Source organism: Dama dama, chromosome 4 (assembly GCF_033118175.1).
Source record: "Dama dama isolate Ldn47 chromosome 4, ASM3311817v1, whole genome shotgun sequence".
In the NCBI taxonomy this organism is placed as follows: Eukaryota; Metazoa; Chordata; class Mammalia; order Artiodactyla; family Cervidae; genus Dama; species Dama dama.
The window spans coordinates 44,830,145-44,847,858 of NC_083684.1; the positions used below are offsets into that span (position 1 = coordinate 44,830,145).

The window sequence follows — 17,714 nt, forward strand, 5'->3', positions numbered from 1 at the left end:
TTACTATGATTGGCCAGGTCTGCCCCCACCTCTGGACAGGACAGTGGGTTCTTATACAAGGGACAGGAATGGGAGGGGGAAGTTAATACTGGACAACTCAAATCCTTTACAAAAATAGATTGTTAAAAAGCATTGAATGCTGTTAAAAAGTATTCCTGAGTATGCATTCTTGAATCCAAGTAGCATAAGCAGATTTGAGAAAATGATCCACTAAGCCCATTATAGTATCATATGAGAAGATATTTTCTCATGTTAGAAAATTTCTATAGATTAGAGGAATTGATACAGCACACTGGAGGAGAGAACAATTGAATTAGGGATTTTTTTGTTAGGAAAAGAAATGAATACATCCAAGATTTTCCTTTGCTTAGTTAGATTTCTTTCACAGAGAAGTCATTAAGAGATCATAGACTGTAGCTTATTTTTAAAATTATTTTTTATTTTTGCTAAACCAGCAGGAGTGCCATTTCATCTGTTGTTATTAAAATAAGCCTTCATTGATATAATGGTTAGATCCAAAAAAGGGATTTTAGTTATCAGTAAATGATAATTTCAATATCTCTTCTTCACTGCAACAAATTCATAAATAAATATGCATTTGTTTATGAATTTTCTGCAATGAAAATATTATGATTGCCTAGCATTCATAAGCATATAAAATAGATTACTTTTGAGTGATGTGCATTTGTATGTGAACTGAAGCAAATTCTCCAAATGAACATTCATCATGTGTTTCATGAAACCAAAGGCATTCAGAAACCAAAGGCATTCTCACTGTGCTTTTGTAAGCCTACTGGTTTTTAGAATCTGGTGGTAACAGAATCAATGGCATATAAATTAGCAGTTATTTTATTTTAGTAAAACAAACATGGGTTTAAAATAGCTTGTCTGCCAAGTTTAAATTAGTATATTTGACAAAATTAACAGGTCTGTCAAAAACTGCTTTTACATGTTATGGTCTGGAATCATAACTCTCAAGTTATTTATGCTATAGTAATACATTACATTAATTAATTGAAGAAATTAGGGAAAACCACTAGACCATTCGGGTATGACCTAAATCAAATCCCTTATGACTATATAGTGGAAGTGACAAATAGATTCAAGGGATTGGATCTGATAGAGTGCCTAAAGAGCTATAGACAGAGGTTTGTGATGTTGTACAGGAGGCAGAGATCAAGATCATCCCCAAGAAAAAGAAAGGCAAAATGGTTGTCTGAGGAGGCCTTACAAATAGCTATGAAAAAAAGAGAAGTGAAAGGCAAAGGAGAAAAGGAAAGATATAAACATCTGAACAGAGTTCCAAAGAATAGCAAGGAGAGATAAGAAAGCCTTCCTCAAAACCAGATCTGAAAGAGACACGTGCACCCCAATGTTCATCGCAGCACTGTTTATAATAGCCAGGACATGGAAGCAACCTACGTGTCCATCAGCAGACGAATGGATAAGGAAGCTGTGGTACATATACACCATGGAATATTACTCAGCCATCAAAAAGAATTCATTTGAATCCGTTCTAATGAGATGGATGAAACTGGAGCCCATTATACAGAGTGAAGTAAGCCAGAAAGATAAAGACCAATACAGTATACTAACACATATATATGGAATTTAGAAAGATGGTAACGATAACCCTATATGTAAAACAGAAAAAGAGACATAGATGTACAGAACAGACTTTTGGACTCTGTGGGAGAAGGCGAGGGTTGGATGTTTCGAGAGAACAGCATCAAAACATGTATATTATCAAGGGTGAAACAGGTCACCAGCCCAGGTTGGATGCATGAGACAAGTGCTCGGGGCTTGTGCACTGGGAAGACCCAGAGGGATGGGGTGGAGAGGGAGGTGGGAGGGGGGATCGGGATGGGGAATACATGTAAATCCATGGCTGATTCATGTCAATGTGTGGCAAAAACCACTACAATGTTGTAAAGTAATTAGCCTCTAACTAATAAAAATAAATGGAAAAAAAAAAAAAAAAAGCCTTCCTCAGTGATCAGTGTAAAGAAAGAGAGGAAAACAATAGAATGGGAAAGACTAGAGATCTCTTCAAGAAAATTAGAGATACCAAGGGAACATTTCATGCAAAGATGGGCACAATAAAGGACAGAAATGGCATGAACCTAACAGAAGCAGAAGATACTGAGAAGAGGTGGCAAGAATACACAGAAGAACTATACAAAAAAGATCTTCACGACCCAGATAATCACGATGGTGTGATCACTCACCTAGAGCCAAACATCCTGGAATGCGAAGTCAAATGGGCCTTAGGAAGCATCACTATGAACAAAGCTAGTGGAGATGATGGAATTCCAATTGAGCTATTTCAAATCCTAAAAGATGATGCTGTGAAAGTGCTGCATTCAGTACGCCAACAAATTTGGAAAACTCAGCAGTGGCCACAGGATTGGAATAGGTCAGTTTTCATTCCAACCCCAAAGAAAGGCAATGCCAAAGAATGTCAAACTACCGCACAATTGCACTCATCTCACATGCTAGTAAAGTAATGCTCAAAATTCTCCAAGCCAGGCTCCAACAGCACATGAACCATGAGCTTCCAGATGTTCAAGTTAAATTTAGAAAAGGCAGAGGAACCGGAGATCAAATTGCCAACGTCTACTGGATCATTGAAAAAGCAAGAGAGTTCCAGAAAAACATCTGCTTTATTGACTATGCCAAAGTTTTTGACTGTGTGTATCACAACAAACTGTGGAAAATTCTGAAAGAGATGGGAATACCAGACCACCTGACCTCCTGAGAAATCTGTATGCAGGTCAAGAAGCAGCAGTTAGAACTGGACATGGAATAACAGACTGGTTGCAAATTGGGAAAGGAGTACAGCAAGGCTGTATGTTGTCACCCTGCTTGTTTAACTTATATGAAAGGTACATCATAAGAAATGCTGGACTGGAGGAAACACAAGCTGGAATCAAGATTACCAAGAGAAATACCAATAACCTCAGATATGCAGATGACGCCACTCTTACGGCAGAAAGTGAAGAAGAACTAAAGAGCCTTTTGATGAAAGTGAAAGAAGAGAGTGAAAAAGTTGGCTTAAAGCTCAACATTCAGAAAACTAAGATCATGGCATCTGGTCCCATCGCTTCATGGCAAATAGATGGGGAAACAATGGAAATAGTGACAGACTTTATTTTGGGGGGCTCCAAAATCACTGCAGATGGTGACTGCAGCCATGAAATTAAAAGACACTTGCTCCTTGGAAGAAAAGTTCTGACCAACCTAGACAGCATATTAAAAAGCAGAGACATTACTTTGCCAACAAAGGTCCATCTAGTCAAAGCTATGGTTTTTCCAGTAGTCTTGTATGGATGTGAGAGCTGGACTATAAAGAAAGCTGAGCGCCAAAGAATTGATGCTTTTGAACTATGGTGTTGGAGAAGATGCTTGAGAGCCCCTTAGACTGCAAGGAGATCCAACCAGTCCATCCTAAAGGATATCAGTCCTGAATATTCATTGGAAAGACTGATGCTGAAGCTGAAACTCCAATTTTTTGGCCATCTGATGTGAAGAACTGACTCATCTGAAAAGACCCTGATGCTGGGAAAGATTGAAGGAGGGAAGAAAATGGGACGACAGAGGATGAGGTGGTTGGATGGCATCATCGACTCAATGGACATGAGTTTGTGTCAGCTCTGGGAGTTGGTGATGGACAGGGAAGCCTGGCATGCTGCAGTCCATGGGGTTGCAAAGAGTTGGACTATACTGAGTGACTGAACTGAACTGATCATTGAGAAAGAAAGCAACAAATGATTCAACTGCCCTATAATCCGTAAACAAATATTTATTGATTTCATGCCTGGCACTGTTAATGTATTAGGCATATATACTAGTGGTGAACACAATGGTTGAGGTGTCTGAACTCAGAGAACTTGCTCTCTGGTGAAGACAGATGTAAAAATCTAGTTACACAGGCAATTTATTCATTATATGAGAAGTGCAGTTACTATGGGAACATATAACACGGGGCCTTCAGGGTGGTCAGAGAAGGCTTTCTAGAGGCAGTGATGTTTCAACTGAGACCTGTAGGATGAGTTTAAGCAGGGGAAAGGGTATAGAATGGGAGGAGAGAGTTTCAGAAGTTTTATCCCTAAGTGACCCTATAGTTGGATCAGGGGCAATGGAGAAGCCTGAGACCATAGTCAAAATGGGGACAGAGTGTACCAGTAGGGCTAATGGACTTGGAAGAAGAGGCTGGGTATTCCAGAGATGAGAACAGTGCATTTCACTGTGTCATCTGAGGGTGTCTGTGATAAGTGAGTCTCATAATCCAGATCCGTACATGGATCAAGACTCTTTCTGAAAGACAAAGGCCTGTCTAATCAGAGGTGTGGTTTTTCCAGTAGTCATGTATCGATGTGAGAGTTGGACCATAAAGAAGACTGAGTACTGAAGAATTGATGCTTTGAACTGTGGTGTTGGAGAAGACTCTTGAGAGTCCCTTGGACTGCAAGAAGATCAAACCAGTCCATCCTAAAGGAAATCAGTCCTAAATGTTCATTGGAAGGACTGATGCTGAAGCTGAAGCTCCAATACTTTGGCCACCTGATGCTAGGAGCTAACTCATTAGAAAAGACCCTGATGCTGGGAAGGATTGTAGGCAAAGAAGAGAAGGGGATGACAGAGGACAAGATTATCGCCAATTCAACAGACATGAGTTTGTGTAAGGTCTGGGAGTTGGTGACGGATGGGGAAGCCTCGCGTGCTGCAATCCATGGGGTCGCAAAGAGTCAGACACAACTGAGCGACTGAACAAGAACAAAGCTCGGAGAGTCTTGATTTTAATATACCTGTTCAAAAATTTTTGCTTTTTGGGGTCTTAAGGTGAGAAGGAGCTAGAAAAACTTGCCTTTGGCTGCTTGAAAGACAAATTAAAAATGTTTACTTTTGGGCACTAAAATTCTGCAAGTACTATTCAGTGTTAGCACATTAAGTGTGCATCTCAGCTAACGGTAATTGTATCTCAACTTTTACCTGAAATGAAACAATCAAGATGTCATGATATCAGCTCTGTATATCTTGGATAAGTGGCATGAATGGGATATCCAGGTAATTTCAGACATCTGAGCCTTTAAGTAGATGTCTACTTGTCCTGGGTGCTCTTTGTATTGTGCTTATTTTATATTTTATCTTCAAAGTTTCAAAAAAGTTGGAGTATTGGAAAATTCTTCAGGCGTGGGTTAGGATTTCTCCCCTTATACCATCTACACTCAGTGAATGAGGATTTCTGCTTCTAAGAGTGGTAGACTAGGTCTACAGGCCCACCCTCCTGCTGAGAGTGACTGGAAAAAGTGGACAGATTATAAACAAAGGCCTACTTCAAGGCACTAGAAGGTTAACAAATAATGAAGTTGTCAGGCCACGTCCAAGGGCAACAGCAACCCAGGGACTATCCTTTTATAATAAACCAGTGATCTAGTAAGTAAAATGTTTCTCTGAGTTCTGAGGGCCACTGTAGCAAACTAATTGAACCTGAGGCTGGCGTTGTGGAAACTTCTGATTTCCAGTCAGTGGGTCAGAAGCACACACGCTGGGCTTGCAACTAGTGTCTGAAGTGTGGGGGCAGTGTGTAGGACTAACACTTAACCTGTGGAATTTGATGCCATCTCTGTGTAGATAAATTACTTGCTATTGTGGGGAACACCCCTCCTGCCCCCGCCACACCACACACAAAAACACACATACATGTTGGAATTGGTGACCAGAACAAAATACAAAACACATCTCTATTTTTCTTTTCTTCCATCTGGTCAAATAAGAGGATTTTTTCTGAAATTTGTCTCTCTTTTATCTCCCTAGGCTATAAGCCACACACCCTGCAGAGACAGATTGTTTTCAGGGCATATTTAAGGGAAAAAGAGCAAAGCCCAATGTGAAACATATGAAATTGAAGAAATCTAATTTAAAAGAGATCCTGCACATAAGAAACCAAGAAGCACAGCAGCTTTAGAAACAGAAGAAAACCAGAGGCAGCAGCAAGATTAAAATATGAAAATTAATCCTTTTTCTCCAAGTGCCTAGCGAACCCCTCACTGGTAACAAGTCATGTTGCATTTACTTGAGCTTTTTCTGCAGTTTTTTTCTTTGATATTTTCCTGCTAAAACAGTACTTTGGGGTAAAGAAATATTTATCAACATCCCAAAGTATGTAATAGCCCCTGTCCTTACTTTAGCAGTAGCAGAACTTGAAAACATGTGAGCAGTTTCATATGATGCTCTTACTTATTTTTAGCAAGCAAGGTTTAATTAAATGGAATTTCCATCTTTTACAGTTTTTTTTAAACCAAACTTTCTGCTAGTAACACTAAGAACAATTTTATGCCAAGTACTGTACAAAGTGGCATACAGTTATTATGTCATTTAATCCTCGTAATAAACATATGAGATAGATGTGGAAGATGGCTTCCAAGATGTCTCCCAATGATCCTTACTTCCTGGTAATTACGTCCCTGTGTGGCCTCTCTCGTACGCAATAGGGCTGATGTGTGTGACTCATAGATCTTGCCTGAATGGTGGTGTGTGACTTCCGGGCCACAGAGGACACAGTGCAGCTTCTCCCATTGTCTCTGGGACTGTTCTCTCTGGAAGCAGTCAGTCATCGTGCCATGAGGACACTGAAGCATCCCTGTTGAGAGGCCCGTGAGGGAAGGGACTGAAACCAACAGCCAGGAACAACGTGCTGGCTGTGTGAGTGAGCCACCTTGCAAGTGGATTTTCCAGCCCCAGTCAAGCCTTCAGATGGCTACAGCCCTGGCTACCATCTTTGCATCCTCCTCAGAGACTGCAAGCCAGGTTCTGTTTCCTAAGCTGGATGAGAAGGCATTGTTCTCTGTTTTCTCTGAAAGAAGATACTGTATCATGCGTACTGAGCCTTTATGTAACCAGACCGTTAGGTAGGAACCCTGGAAGGAGCTGGGAGTTGATGTTCAAATTAAGGAAAAAGAGGGAAATTGTTCCTCTGTGAAATGTTTTGGCCTAGTAAAAATTCTCTTTTGATGAGTACGATTTAATATTGAATTCAATTAAAAAAATATTAACTGAGCCCCTTTGTGGCAGTCACACATGGTCTGTACAATGAAGGAGCTTATATTCTTGAGGTAGACACAGGCTTGTAAGCAGATAGTTGTAGTACAATATATTACATTCAGTAAGAGTCACGTGCAAAGGACCAAGCGATTGGCATTCTTTGACTGCATCAGGGAAAGCCTTACTTCTGGGGACCCTTGAGGTAAGTTTTATAGGATGAATAGAACTTCACAAGGCAGACAGGGATATGAATGTGAAAAGAAAGGATGAGTCTATATAAAGGTATAAAGGTATGAAATAGCCTGGCAATTTGGGGATTGTGAAATCCATTTCGTTGATTAAACACATGTATTAAATAAGCGTGTGTATGAGGCACTGTGCTGGATTCTGTGAATGCAGTGATGAGAAACAGAAAATCCTTGTACTCAAGGGACTTAACAGCCTCAAGGCATAAAAGGAGGTGAATAGATGGCTGTGACAGGGTGAGCGTGAGAACCTGTGAGGTCAGTAAACAAGTGGCAGCCTTTCTGAAAGAGGTCACACCTTGATTCCAGAAAGACAAGTTGGATTAACTGGATAGAGGAGGGATGTAGGGGAGAAGAAAGGCATTCCAGGTGTTATGTATAAGTCTGGAGGTGTGTGAGCCCCTGAGACTTTGTGAATTGTGAGTTGAGCATAAAGTGCAAGAAGGGCAGGTTCCTGGGATGGATGTCATGCTGAGAACCCTATGGAGTATTCTGGACTAAAGGATTTTAGGCAGGGAAATGGCATGACCAGGTTTTCCCTTTAGAATAGTCACTGTGGCTGCAGTGTAGAGCGTGACTAGGCTGTGTGGGTGGAGTGGGAGTAGAGACCCAATTCTGGAGGCAGGGAGGTCACTTAAGCTGTTGCAGTCACCCAGACAAGCCATGAGAGTAACATTAACAAAGGAAGGCAGCAGGGATGAAAAGGCATAGGTGAATTTGTGAGATATTAGGAGATAGAAGGAGAAGGCAATGGCAACCCACTCCAGTACTCTTGCCTGGAAAATCCCATGGACAGAGGAGCCTGGTGGGCTGCAGTCCATGGGGGTCGCTAAGAGTCGGATATGACTGAGCGACTTTCACTTTTCACTTTCACGCATTGGAGAAGGAAATGGCAACCCACTCCAGTGTTCTTGCCTGGAGAGTCCCAGGGACAGGGGAGCCTGGTGGGCTGCCGTCTGTGGGGTTGCCCAGAGTTGGACACGACTGAAGTGACTTAGCTGCAGCAGCAGGGGATAGAATCTCAGAATAGAGGCAGAATAGTGTCACCATTGAGAGTGTGGACTCTGGAACCAGAATGACTGCTTCTCCTTGCAGCTCTCCCCTTTCCTAGTGTGGGAACTGGGGCAGGTTACGTACCTCCTCTGTGCCTCTGTTTCCTTATCTATGATATGGGGAGACTAATAGTGCCCACATCTAGGTTGTTGTAGTGATACACAGGTGATTGATAGGTATGTGGTATTGTTTAATCATGGTTTTAATTTGCATTTTTCCTGATATCTAGTGATGTTGAACAGCTTTTCATATGCTTTTTGCTTTTGATACATCTTCAGTGAAATGTCTCCATGTCCTTTGTCTATTTTCTAATTGGATTGTGTGTTCAGTTCAGTTCAGTTCAGCCTCTCAGTCGTGTCCGACTCTCTGCGACCGCATGAATTGCAGCACACCAGGCCTCCCTGTCCATCACCAACTCCCGGAGTTTACTCAAACTCATGTCCATCGAGTTGGTGATGCCATCCAGCCACCTCATCCTCTGTCATCCCCTTCTCCTCCTGCCCCAATCCCTCCCAGCATCAGGGTCTTTTCCAGTGAGTCAACTCTTCACATGAGGTGGCCAAAGTATTGGAGTTTCAGCTTCAGCATCAGTCCTTCCAATGAACACCCAGGACTGATCTCCTTTAGGATGGACTGGTTGGATCTCCTTGCAGTCCAAGGGACTCTCAAGAGTCTTCTCCAACACCACAGTTCAAAAGCATCAATTCTTTGGCGCTCAGCATTCTTCATGGTCCCAACTCTCACATCCATACACGACTACTGGAAAAACCATAGCCTTGACTAGACAGACCTTTGTTGGCAAAGTAATGTCTCTGCTTTTTAATATGCTATCTAGGTCGGTCATAACTTTCCTTCCAAGGAGTAAGCATCTTTTAATTTCATGGCTACAGTCACCATCTGCAGTGATTTTGGAGCCCCCCAAAATAAAATCTGACACTATTTCCACTGTTTCCCTATTTATTTGCCATGAAGTGATGGGACCAGATGCCATGATCTTAGTTTTCTGAATGTTGAGTTTTAAGCCAACTTTTTCACTCTCTTCTTTCACTTTCATCAAGAGGCTTTTTAGTTCCTCTTCACTTTCAGCCATAACGGTGGTGTCATCTGCATATCTGAGGATATTGATGTTTCTCCTGGCAATCTTGATTCCAGCTTGTGCTTCTTCCAGCCCAGAGTTTCTCATGATGGATTGTGTGCTAGGTAGAATAATGTCACTTTTCCACCAAGTATGTCCATGTTGAGTCTTCCAATCCATGAACATAGATCTCCTTTTACTTAGATGCTCTCTGATTTTTTTAAATTGGCTCTTTGTCATTTTTAGTATATAAGTCTTGTATATGTTTTGTTCAACTTCCACTTACTTTGTTTTTGAAGGAATGACAGTTACAAATGGTATCGTATTTTGATTTCCACATCTTTATTGTTAGTATATAGAAATATGAATGATGTTTATATGTTTATACTCACTGGTTAGTTCTAGGAGGTTTGTTGTAGATTCTTTGGAAGTATCTATGTAGACAGTTATGCCATCTGCATCTAAGGAGAGTTTTTTTCTTGTTTTCTGCTCTATATGCTGTTTTATTTCTTTTTTTCCTTCTTCTAGCACCGACTAGAACTTCCAATCCTGTGTCTGATAGCAGTGGTTAGGGTGTACCTCCTTGCCTTGTTCTCAGTCTTTACAGGGAAAGCATGCAGTCTTTTACCATTCAGCATGTCAACTGTGCTTCCCAGGTGGCTCAGTGGTAAAGAATCTTCCTGCCAATGCAGAGTTGGGGGTTCAATCCCTGGGTTGGGAAGATCCCCTGGAGAAGGGAATGGCTACCCACTTCCGTATTCTTGCTTGGGAAATCCCATGGACAGAAGAGCCTGGCGTGCTACAGTCCATGGTGTTGCAAAGGAGTTGGACATGACTTAGTGACTAATCAGCACCAGGGATGTCAGCTGTAAAGTTTTTTGTATATTTTCTTTATTATGTTCCTCTATATTGCTAGTTTTCTGGGAGTTTTTTTTTATCATGAATGTTGTTGAATTTTGTCAGATGGATTTACTACATAAATGATATGATCATATGATGTTTCTTCTTTAGCCTGCTAATGTGATGGATTAAATTGAAATTTGAGTGTTGAACTAGACTTATATTCCTGGAATTAAACTATTTGGTCATGGCATATAATTATTTTTCATATTGCTAAATCACTTGCTAAGATTTTGATAATATTTTTTAAAACTTTTTTTTCCACTTATATTCATGACAGATACTGGTTTTTAGGTGTTTTTTGGGTACTACTTTCTTTGTCTGGTTTTGTCTTAGGCCTCATAAAATGAATTGTAAAGTGTTCCCTTCTTTTCCATTTTCTGAAAAAGATTGGTAGTATTGGTGCTAATTCTTCTTTAAATGTTTCCTATAATTCTCCAGTGAAACCATCTATGCCTAGAGATTTCTTTCTTTTTTTTTTTGAGTTATAAAATTATGAATTATTTTTCCATAATACTTTGAGTTATTCAGATTATCTGTTCATATTAAGTTGTGGTAGTATGTTCTTTGAGAAATCGAAGCAATACATCTAAGTTGTCAAATTTATGAGTGTGCAGTTGTTTATAGTATTTCCTTATTATTCTTCTGGTATCTATATGGTTTGTCCTTTTTATTAAATTCCTAACATTGGTAATTTTTGTCTTCTTTCTTTGCTGGACGTTTTGTCAGTATTATTGGTTTCTCCAGAGAATCAGATCTTTGATTAATTCTCTCTATTGCTTTTCTGTTTTTAATTTTACTGATTTCTGCTCTTACCTTTATTATTTGCTCCTGTTTGCTTTTGTTTGTTTGTTTGTTTTAACAGCTCAGCTTTTTATTGAATGTGTTACTAAAGAGGTTTAGTCAAAAAGACCAAAGCCCATGTCATCATCGGACTCTTCAGATTCTTCTTTGCTTCTACTTTCTTCTCCTCAGCTGGGGCAGCAGCGGTGTCTGGGGCGGGACCTCCTGCTGGTGCAGCACCAGCTGCTGGGGCAGGTCCACCAGCCCCCACATTGCAGATGAGGCTCCCGATGTTGACATTGGCCAAAGCCTTTGCAAACAAACCTGGCCAGAAAGGCTCAACATTTAAACCGGCTGCTTTAATGAGGGCATTGATCTTATCCTCCGTGATCGTCACCTCATCGTCGTGCAGAATGAGGGCAGAGTAGATGCAAGCGAGCTCCGAAACGGAGGCCATGGTGCGGGCGAGTGCTAGGTGGGGGCTGCCGGGCGCGGTGCTAGTCACCGGATGAAGTGAGGGCCTCACCCCAAAACGGCCTTAGCTTCCTCGGAAGAACCGAGCACCTTAGCAGCAGCAGAGGAAGGAGCTGCTTTTATTTTATTTGGTCATCTTTTTATTTTTCTGGACTTAGGTGCTTAGATGACATGATTGACTTTTACTGTTTTCTAATCTAAATACTTAGTGTTATAACTTTCACCCTCCTCCAAATTTTGAACTATTGTATTTTATTTTCATTCAATTCAACATACTTTTGGTTTTCCTTTTTTGATTTGTGTTTATTTAGAAATGTGTTGTTTAGTTTCTAAGTATTTGTAGATTTTGTGTTATCTTTCTGTTGTATGTTTCTAATTTGATTTCACAGTGGTTAGCCAGCACCCTCTGTATGATTCCAGTTCTTTATCTTTGTTGAATTTTATTTTGTGGCCTGGAAAATTATCTATCTTCGTATGTGTTCCTTGGATACATGAAAAGCATGTACGTTTCTGCTGCTGTTGGGCAGACTGTTCCATAAATATTGATTAAATCATGTTGGCTGTGTTAAGTTCCTCTATATCTTGTTAATTTTCTGCTTAATACTTACGTTAATTGTTGAGAAAGGAATGTTGAAGTCTCCAACTATAATTGTGGATTTGTCTAGTTTTAATTTTTTGCATCATATATTTTGATACTTGGATCAAGTCATATGTTTTAAAAGTTGTCTGGTCCATTTATAATTATGATTGTTGTGTCTTTTTGGTAGATTCACCCTTTGGTATTACATAATGTCCCTTTTTTGTTCCTGGTCATTTTCTTTGATTTGAAGTCAACTTTATCTAATATTACTATAGCCCTTCTTGCTTTCTTTTGACCAACATTTGTGTGATATACCTCTTCCCTCCTTTTGCTTATAATCTATGTATGTCATTATTGTTGAAGCGATTCTCTTAATTCATAACTACCCTCCCCTCCCCCTCTCAGGTGGTCATGTTTGCACACAAGCACTATTTACTAGTTTAGTGAAGTGGATCATTTTCCTGTAACATTTTCTGCATTCTTGATATGGCTTAATTATGTTCTTACACATGTTCCTCCATTTCCTGATCTCCTGTACTCTAGCTGGTAGATCTAGAGATTAATTAGATTTAGGTTAAGATTTTTGTTAATAGTGCTACACAGGTGGTGCTGTGTACTACATCACGTCAGCAGGCACATAATATGTCTGGTTTTCACTCTTTTAGTGTTAAGATTGATGTAGAGGGCTCAGGTGTTGTTAGCCTGTTTGAGCCATTATAAAGTTCTTTAACAACATTCTTCCTAATGGTTCTGGCATTGATGATCCTTCGTTTCATTAGAGGCTGAAAATGGTGATTATTTTTCTGTCATTTCTTCTGCATTTATTAGCTGGAGTTCGTCTATGAAGAATAATTTTCCCTCATAAACTATTTGGATAACTTATGATGCAATTTGTACAGAAAGGGACAGGATAAATGGTTGATTCTTCCTTGTTATTATTTCCAAAATAATTAATTTTGTGTCCTAGCAACTTCCAAAGGTGACCAGTGATTTTTTTTTTAGTATCTCTTTTGAACTCAGAGTTTTAAAGATGAATCCATTGCACACTTTTGTTTTTGATTTTCCCAAATTGTCCTGTCTTTGGCGAATGAAAACTCTTTCATGTTGCTCTGGGCTCCTTAGACTCAACCCCAGTAGCCTTTGATAACGGCCTTGTTTTTCAGTATAGTAGAATGTCCCAAGTTCGTCTTACACATTTCATGCCCCAGACCTTGAGTTACTCACTTCTCTAAGCAGTGTGGCTTCTTTTAGTGGGAAGTAGTATTTAAAGACCACATTACGTCCTGGGGCTGTCATCGCTTACTGAGCTTTCGTTGCTTCTCGGGTCTTTCGGTAGGCAGGTTATTTAAAAGGAGAAAATAATCATAAGCTGGAACTTATATTTGCAATTTAAATTTAAGATTATAGTATTTATTAATATAAGAACTTTTATGGTTTTATTTTTTTTAATGTTGAAATGCTTGATTCCTAACAATATTGATATTGCTACTTGTTTTTAAAATATTATTACTAATATTATGACAATAAGACTACTATCCAATGATGACATGTAGTCAAAAATCATGTTTTAAGGTTGTTTAGAATAATTGTTTTCTCTTTGTAAGTTATGACACCAACTTGATATACAGCAAGGTTTACTTCTTTCACTTTTCAACTTTTTAGGATTGATTTTTTTTTAATGTTTTAAAATATATTTTAACAGCTTTATTGAGATATAATAATGCACATTCAATTCAGGATGCAATTTATCCATTTAAAGTGTACATACAATCCACAGTTTTTAGTATACTCACAAACATGTGCAATTATTACCATAGTCAGTTGTAAACATTTTCATTTCAAAAAGAAATCCCATACCTTTTAGTTATCATTCTTCTATCCCTTCATTCCTCCCAGACCTTTGCAATGGCTAATATGCTTTTTCTCTATAGAGATTGTCCTGCTCTGGTCACTTGATGTGAATGCACTCACACAATATGTATTTTTGTGTGTGTGTGACTGGCTCATTTTACTTAACAAAATGTTTTTGAGGTTTTTCCAAGTTTCTGTGATCCAAGGGAGTGCTTCAGTCTCACCCTCAGTTCTGGGATTTTCACAAAAGTGTCTCCTCTATGAATAATTGCTGTTAATAGTTGGTCTTTTTGTGAGTGGGACTGAAGTTGAGAACTACCTATTCTACCATGTTGGTGATATCACACTTCCTATTTATAATAATTATGTATATTGTATGTGATTTATTGTTAGTCTTTATTTTGTATGTCATCTTTGCATTTTCTAAAATTACTTTTTGTATTTAGGAACACTAATCTTTATGTTCAGCAGTTTTCTTTGTATGTAAACCCTTTATAGTGCCTGTATTTTTATTTATTGCTGTATAACAAATTACCCCAGATTAATAGGGGTAACAATATTTGTTTTCCCAGTTTCTGTAGGTCAGGAATCTAGAAGATGCTTAGTTAGGTGACTCCTACTTAGGGTCTCTCATGCATCTCCAGTCAAGCTGTTGGCCCAGCCTGCAGTCATCTCAAGACTCACCTGGGGCTGGCAACTCTGCCTTCATTCCCGTGGTTGTTGGCAGGCTTGAGAAGATTCACTGCCAAGCCCACTCATGTCATTGCTGGCAGGCCTTGGTTCCTCACCACATGGGCCTCTCTATAGGTTTCCTCAGCGTCCTTACAGTGTAGTAACTGGTGATCCAAGAGAGAGCCAGACAGGGCCCAAGATGGAACCAGTTCTCTTTATAACTGATCTCACATGTGGCATCCATCACTTGCGCTGCTTTATATTTGTTAGAATACCTGAGTACAGCCCACACGCAAGGGGAGAAGGAGTATATAAATACCTGAATGCTTAGAAACAGGTATCATTGAATGCTATCATAGGGACTTTCTAACATAAAACCCTTAGTTCTTCTTTACTCTAAAATGGTTTGATTCCTACCTCTTATACAACCATTAATAATTTTAATCTACTTTGCGGCTTTCTTTTCTTAATTTTCATTTAAAATTGTGTCCTTTTGGTTTGATGAGTCCATCCTCTAGTGTATTCTTCAGGAAGGGAACATGTTTATAATATTCCCTGGGCTTTGGCATGTTCAAAACTGCTTTTCTGTAGCCTTGATGACGGAAGGCGAGCTTGGTTGCTTGTAAAATCTCTGGTTCAGGCTTTTTAAAGTTTTTGGAAAATATTCCTCCTCTGTTTTCCCATTTCATGGATTGCTTTTACAAAGTGTAATGATATCTAGTTCTCTTGCTTTCATACATTATTTTGACTTTTTGTCTGGATGCTTATTTTAAAAATTCTTTAAAGTCTAGTAGTTCTTCTAAGATATGACTTAGAGTTGTTCATTTTGGGTCAGTCTTCCTGAGTAACCACCAATCCCTTGTTTTTTTATGGAAAATTTTCTTGGATTATAGTTTTAAATATTAGTTCTCCTCCTCCAGTACTTTATTTTTCTTCTTCATTGGCTCCAGTTATAGCATGTTAGAACTTCTTTGGCTGTTTTCTATTTCAACCATCTTTTTTTCCTGATTGTTTTTCTTATTTTAAAATTTCATATTCATTTATTTGGGTGTTTTATTGCTTTATTTCAGTGTACCTTATTACATTTTCATTCATATCTATTTTCCTTTATACACTGCTTTCCCTTCCAGTTTGGTCTGGTAATGCCTTACTGTCTTTTGAACTTTTAATGATTTTAAGGTTTGTTTATCTGATGTTATATCAAGCATTTCTCCCCCACAGGGTTAAAGAATCTAGCCTGCTATTACTAAAAATAGAAATCCCTACTTAGTCATAAGTAAAAGTGTGAAAGTGAAAGTCATTCAGTCATGTCCGACTCTTTGCGACCCCGTGGGCTGACTATACAGTCCATGGAATTCTCCAGGCCAGAATACTGGAGTAGGTAGCCTTTCCCCTCTCCAGGGGATCTTTCCAACCCAGGGATCGAACCCAGGTCTCCTGTATTGCAGGCAGGTTCTTTACCAGTTGAGCCACAAGGGAAGCCCCTACTTGGTCATAAATGGATTCCCAAAGTTGCAAATGTCCTGGTAGAAGTATAAGGAAATATATGTAATGGGGAAATGTTGTATTTCTTTGATTTGGAGGTATTGGGTGGCTGATCAATGCCTTATTTATTACTATAAACTTCAGAACATTTTCAGAAACTTCTTCCCCATATCATCTCATGCTGCCTTTTCAATTCTCTGCCAGCTGTGAAGGCCTGAAGCCTTATATTTATTCTGTTTGAAGGGTGTCATGAGAGAGAACTGTCAAATAAGCAGATAAAGTAGAAGTACATTTATTGAGCAGTTTTTGTTAATCTGGGGAAGATAAAAGTGCCAAAATGTAAGAGCTGCTTGTGTTTTCATGCCTTCCCTGAGCTTAGTCCAGAATCACTTGTTTTGTCTAAAAGGGGTCCCAGAGTTTGGGATAAGGCTAACTCTAGACTGGCTCATGGAATAGACTCCTACAGTTGAGGCATTGGTTTCAGGTACTGGATGTATTTTTGAAGATCAGTATTTTCTAAACCTTCCTGTATTTGAAAAAGCTTCAAAAAATGTGACCTATATTCAGAAATTAACTGCATTTGTTCTAAAACTTTTTTTTTTTTTCATTCTTAGGTAAACAGAGGAAATAGCTAAAAATGACAAGTAGAAGTATTGAGGAGTCCATGGGGGCTGTTCATATGGGGTTAGTCAGAACACTTAAAGGATTCCAAAGCAAGATTTTACCACCCCTGAGTCCAAAGGTGGTTGCAGAAGATGAAGTAAACCGAATGGTAATGTATCAGAGCATCTCAGAGTAAAGCATCTCCTCTGAGAGGAGAAGTGTCTCAGAAAAAGTATGTTTCTCCTCTGGAGAATGACAGTGGCTGCCTGGCATTCTCAGAATTCAAACAGAATAGCAAATAGTCTCAGTTTAGTTCACATGGTCGCTTCCTACAGAGCATAGATACCTTTTAAAGCCTGGGAAGGTTTTGAAATTATATACATCAAAGTGGAGGCTTAAATTGCTTATGTTAATCAGTTGAAGTAAGACTACACAGACAAAAGCGATGAATAGTAGCTGGTCTTGGGTAAGCCCTTCCTGGGTTATTTAAATGATAGGTACCATTTTTTTCTCATAAGATTAGAAAGTGTTAAAGCATTTTACGTTCTTGTTTGGGTAAGTGGATGTGACTGGCTATTGTATCTGATGATCAGATGAGAGCTCTTTGGAAACAAGATATGAATGTGCTCTTATGATTTCTAAAAAGTTCATACTCACTCCTAAGCCGCGCAGTCACCCTTCCCAGATCCTTTACATTTTGTAAGACTTCTCTTTAACCAGGTATAGCATGATAAACACCCAAAAGCTTTGCTTGCATGTTGTAACTTCAGTTGAGAAATAGAAATATCTCAGACTCTTTAGCTCTGAAGCCCTTAAGTGATTTTAGAAACCTAGAGTTTTATGCTCTTCTGAGCATAAATGTTAAGCTCATTGGACATGCTCCTGTGCAGGTTATTGCCCTTCCTCTCCCCAACCCCATGTTCTTTTGTGTGATTCCTTTAAAATCATA

The 17,714-nt window shown here is 39.2% G+C and overlaps 1 protein-coding gene and 1 pseudogene across 1 annotated transcript in view; one reads left to right on the plus strand and one right to left on the minus strand.

Moving 5' to 3' along the window:
* Positions 1-17,714, plus strand: part of HYDIN (HYDIN axonemal central pair apparatus protein) — a 501,386-nt gene that overhangs the window by 174,400 nt on the left and 309,272 nt on the right. The window contains 1 exon segment of the mRNA XM_061138904.1: positions 16,777-16,934. Coding sequence (XP_060994887.1) covers positions 16,800-16,934 — 135 coding nt within the window. The 5' untranslated portion in view covers positions 16,777-16,799.
* On the minus strand, positions 11,193-11,664 carry LOC133050823 (large ribosomal subunit protein P1-like; annotated as a pseudogene).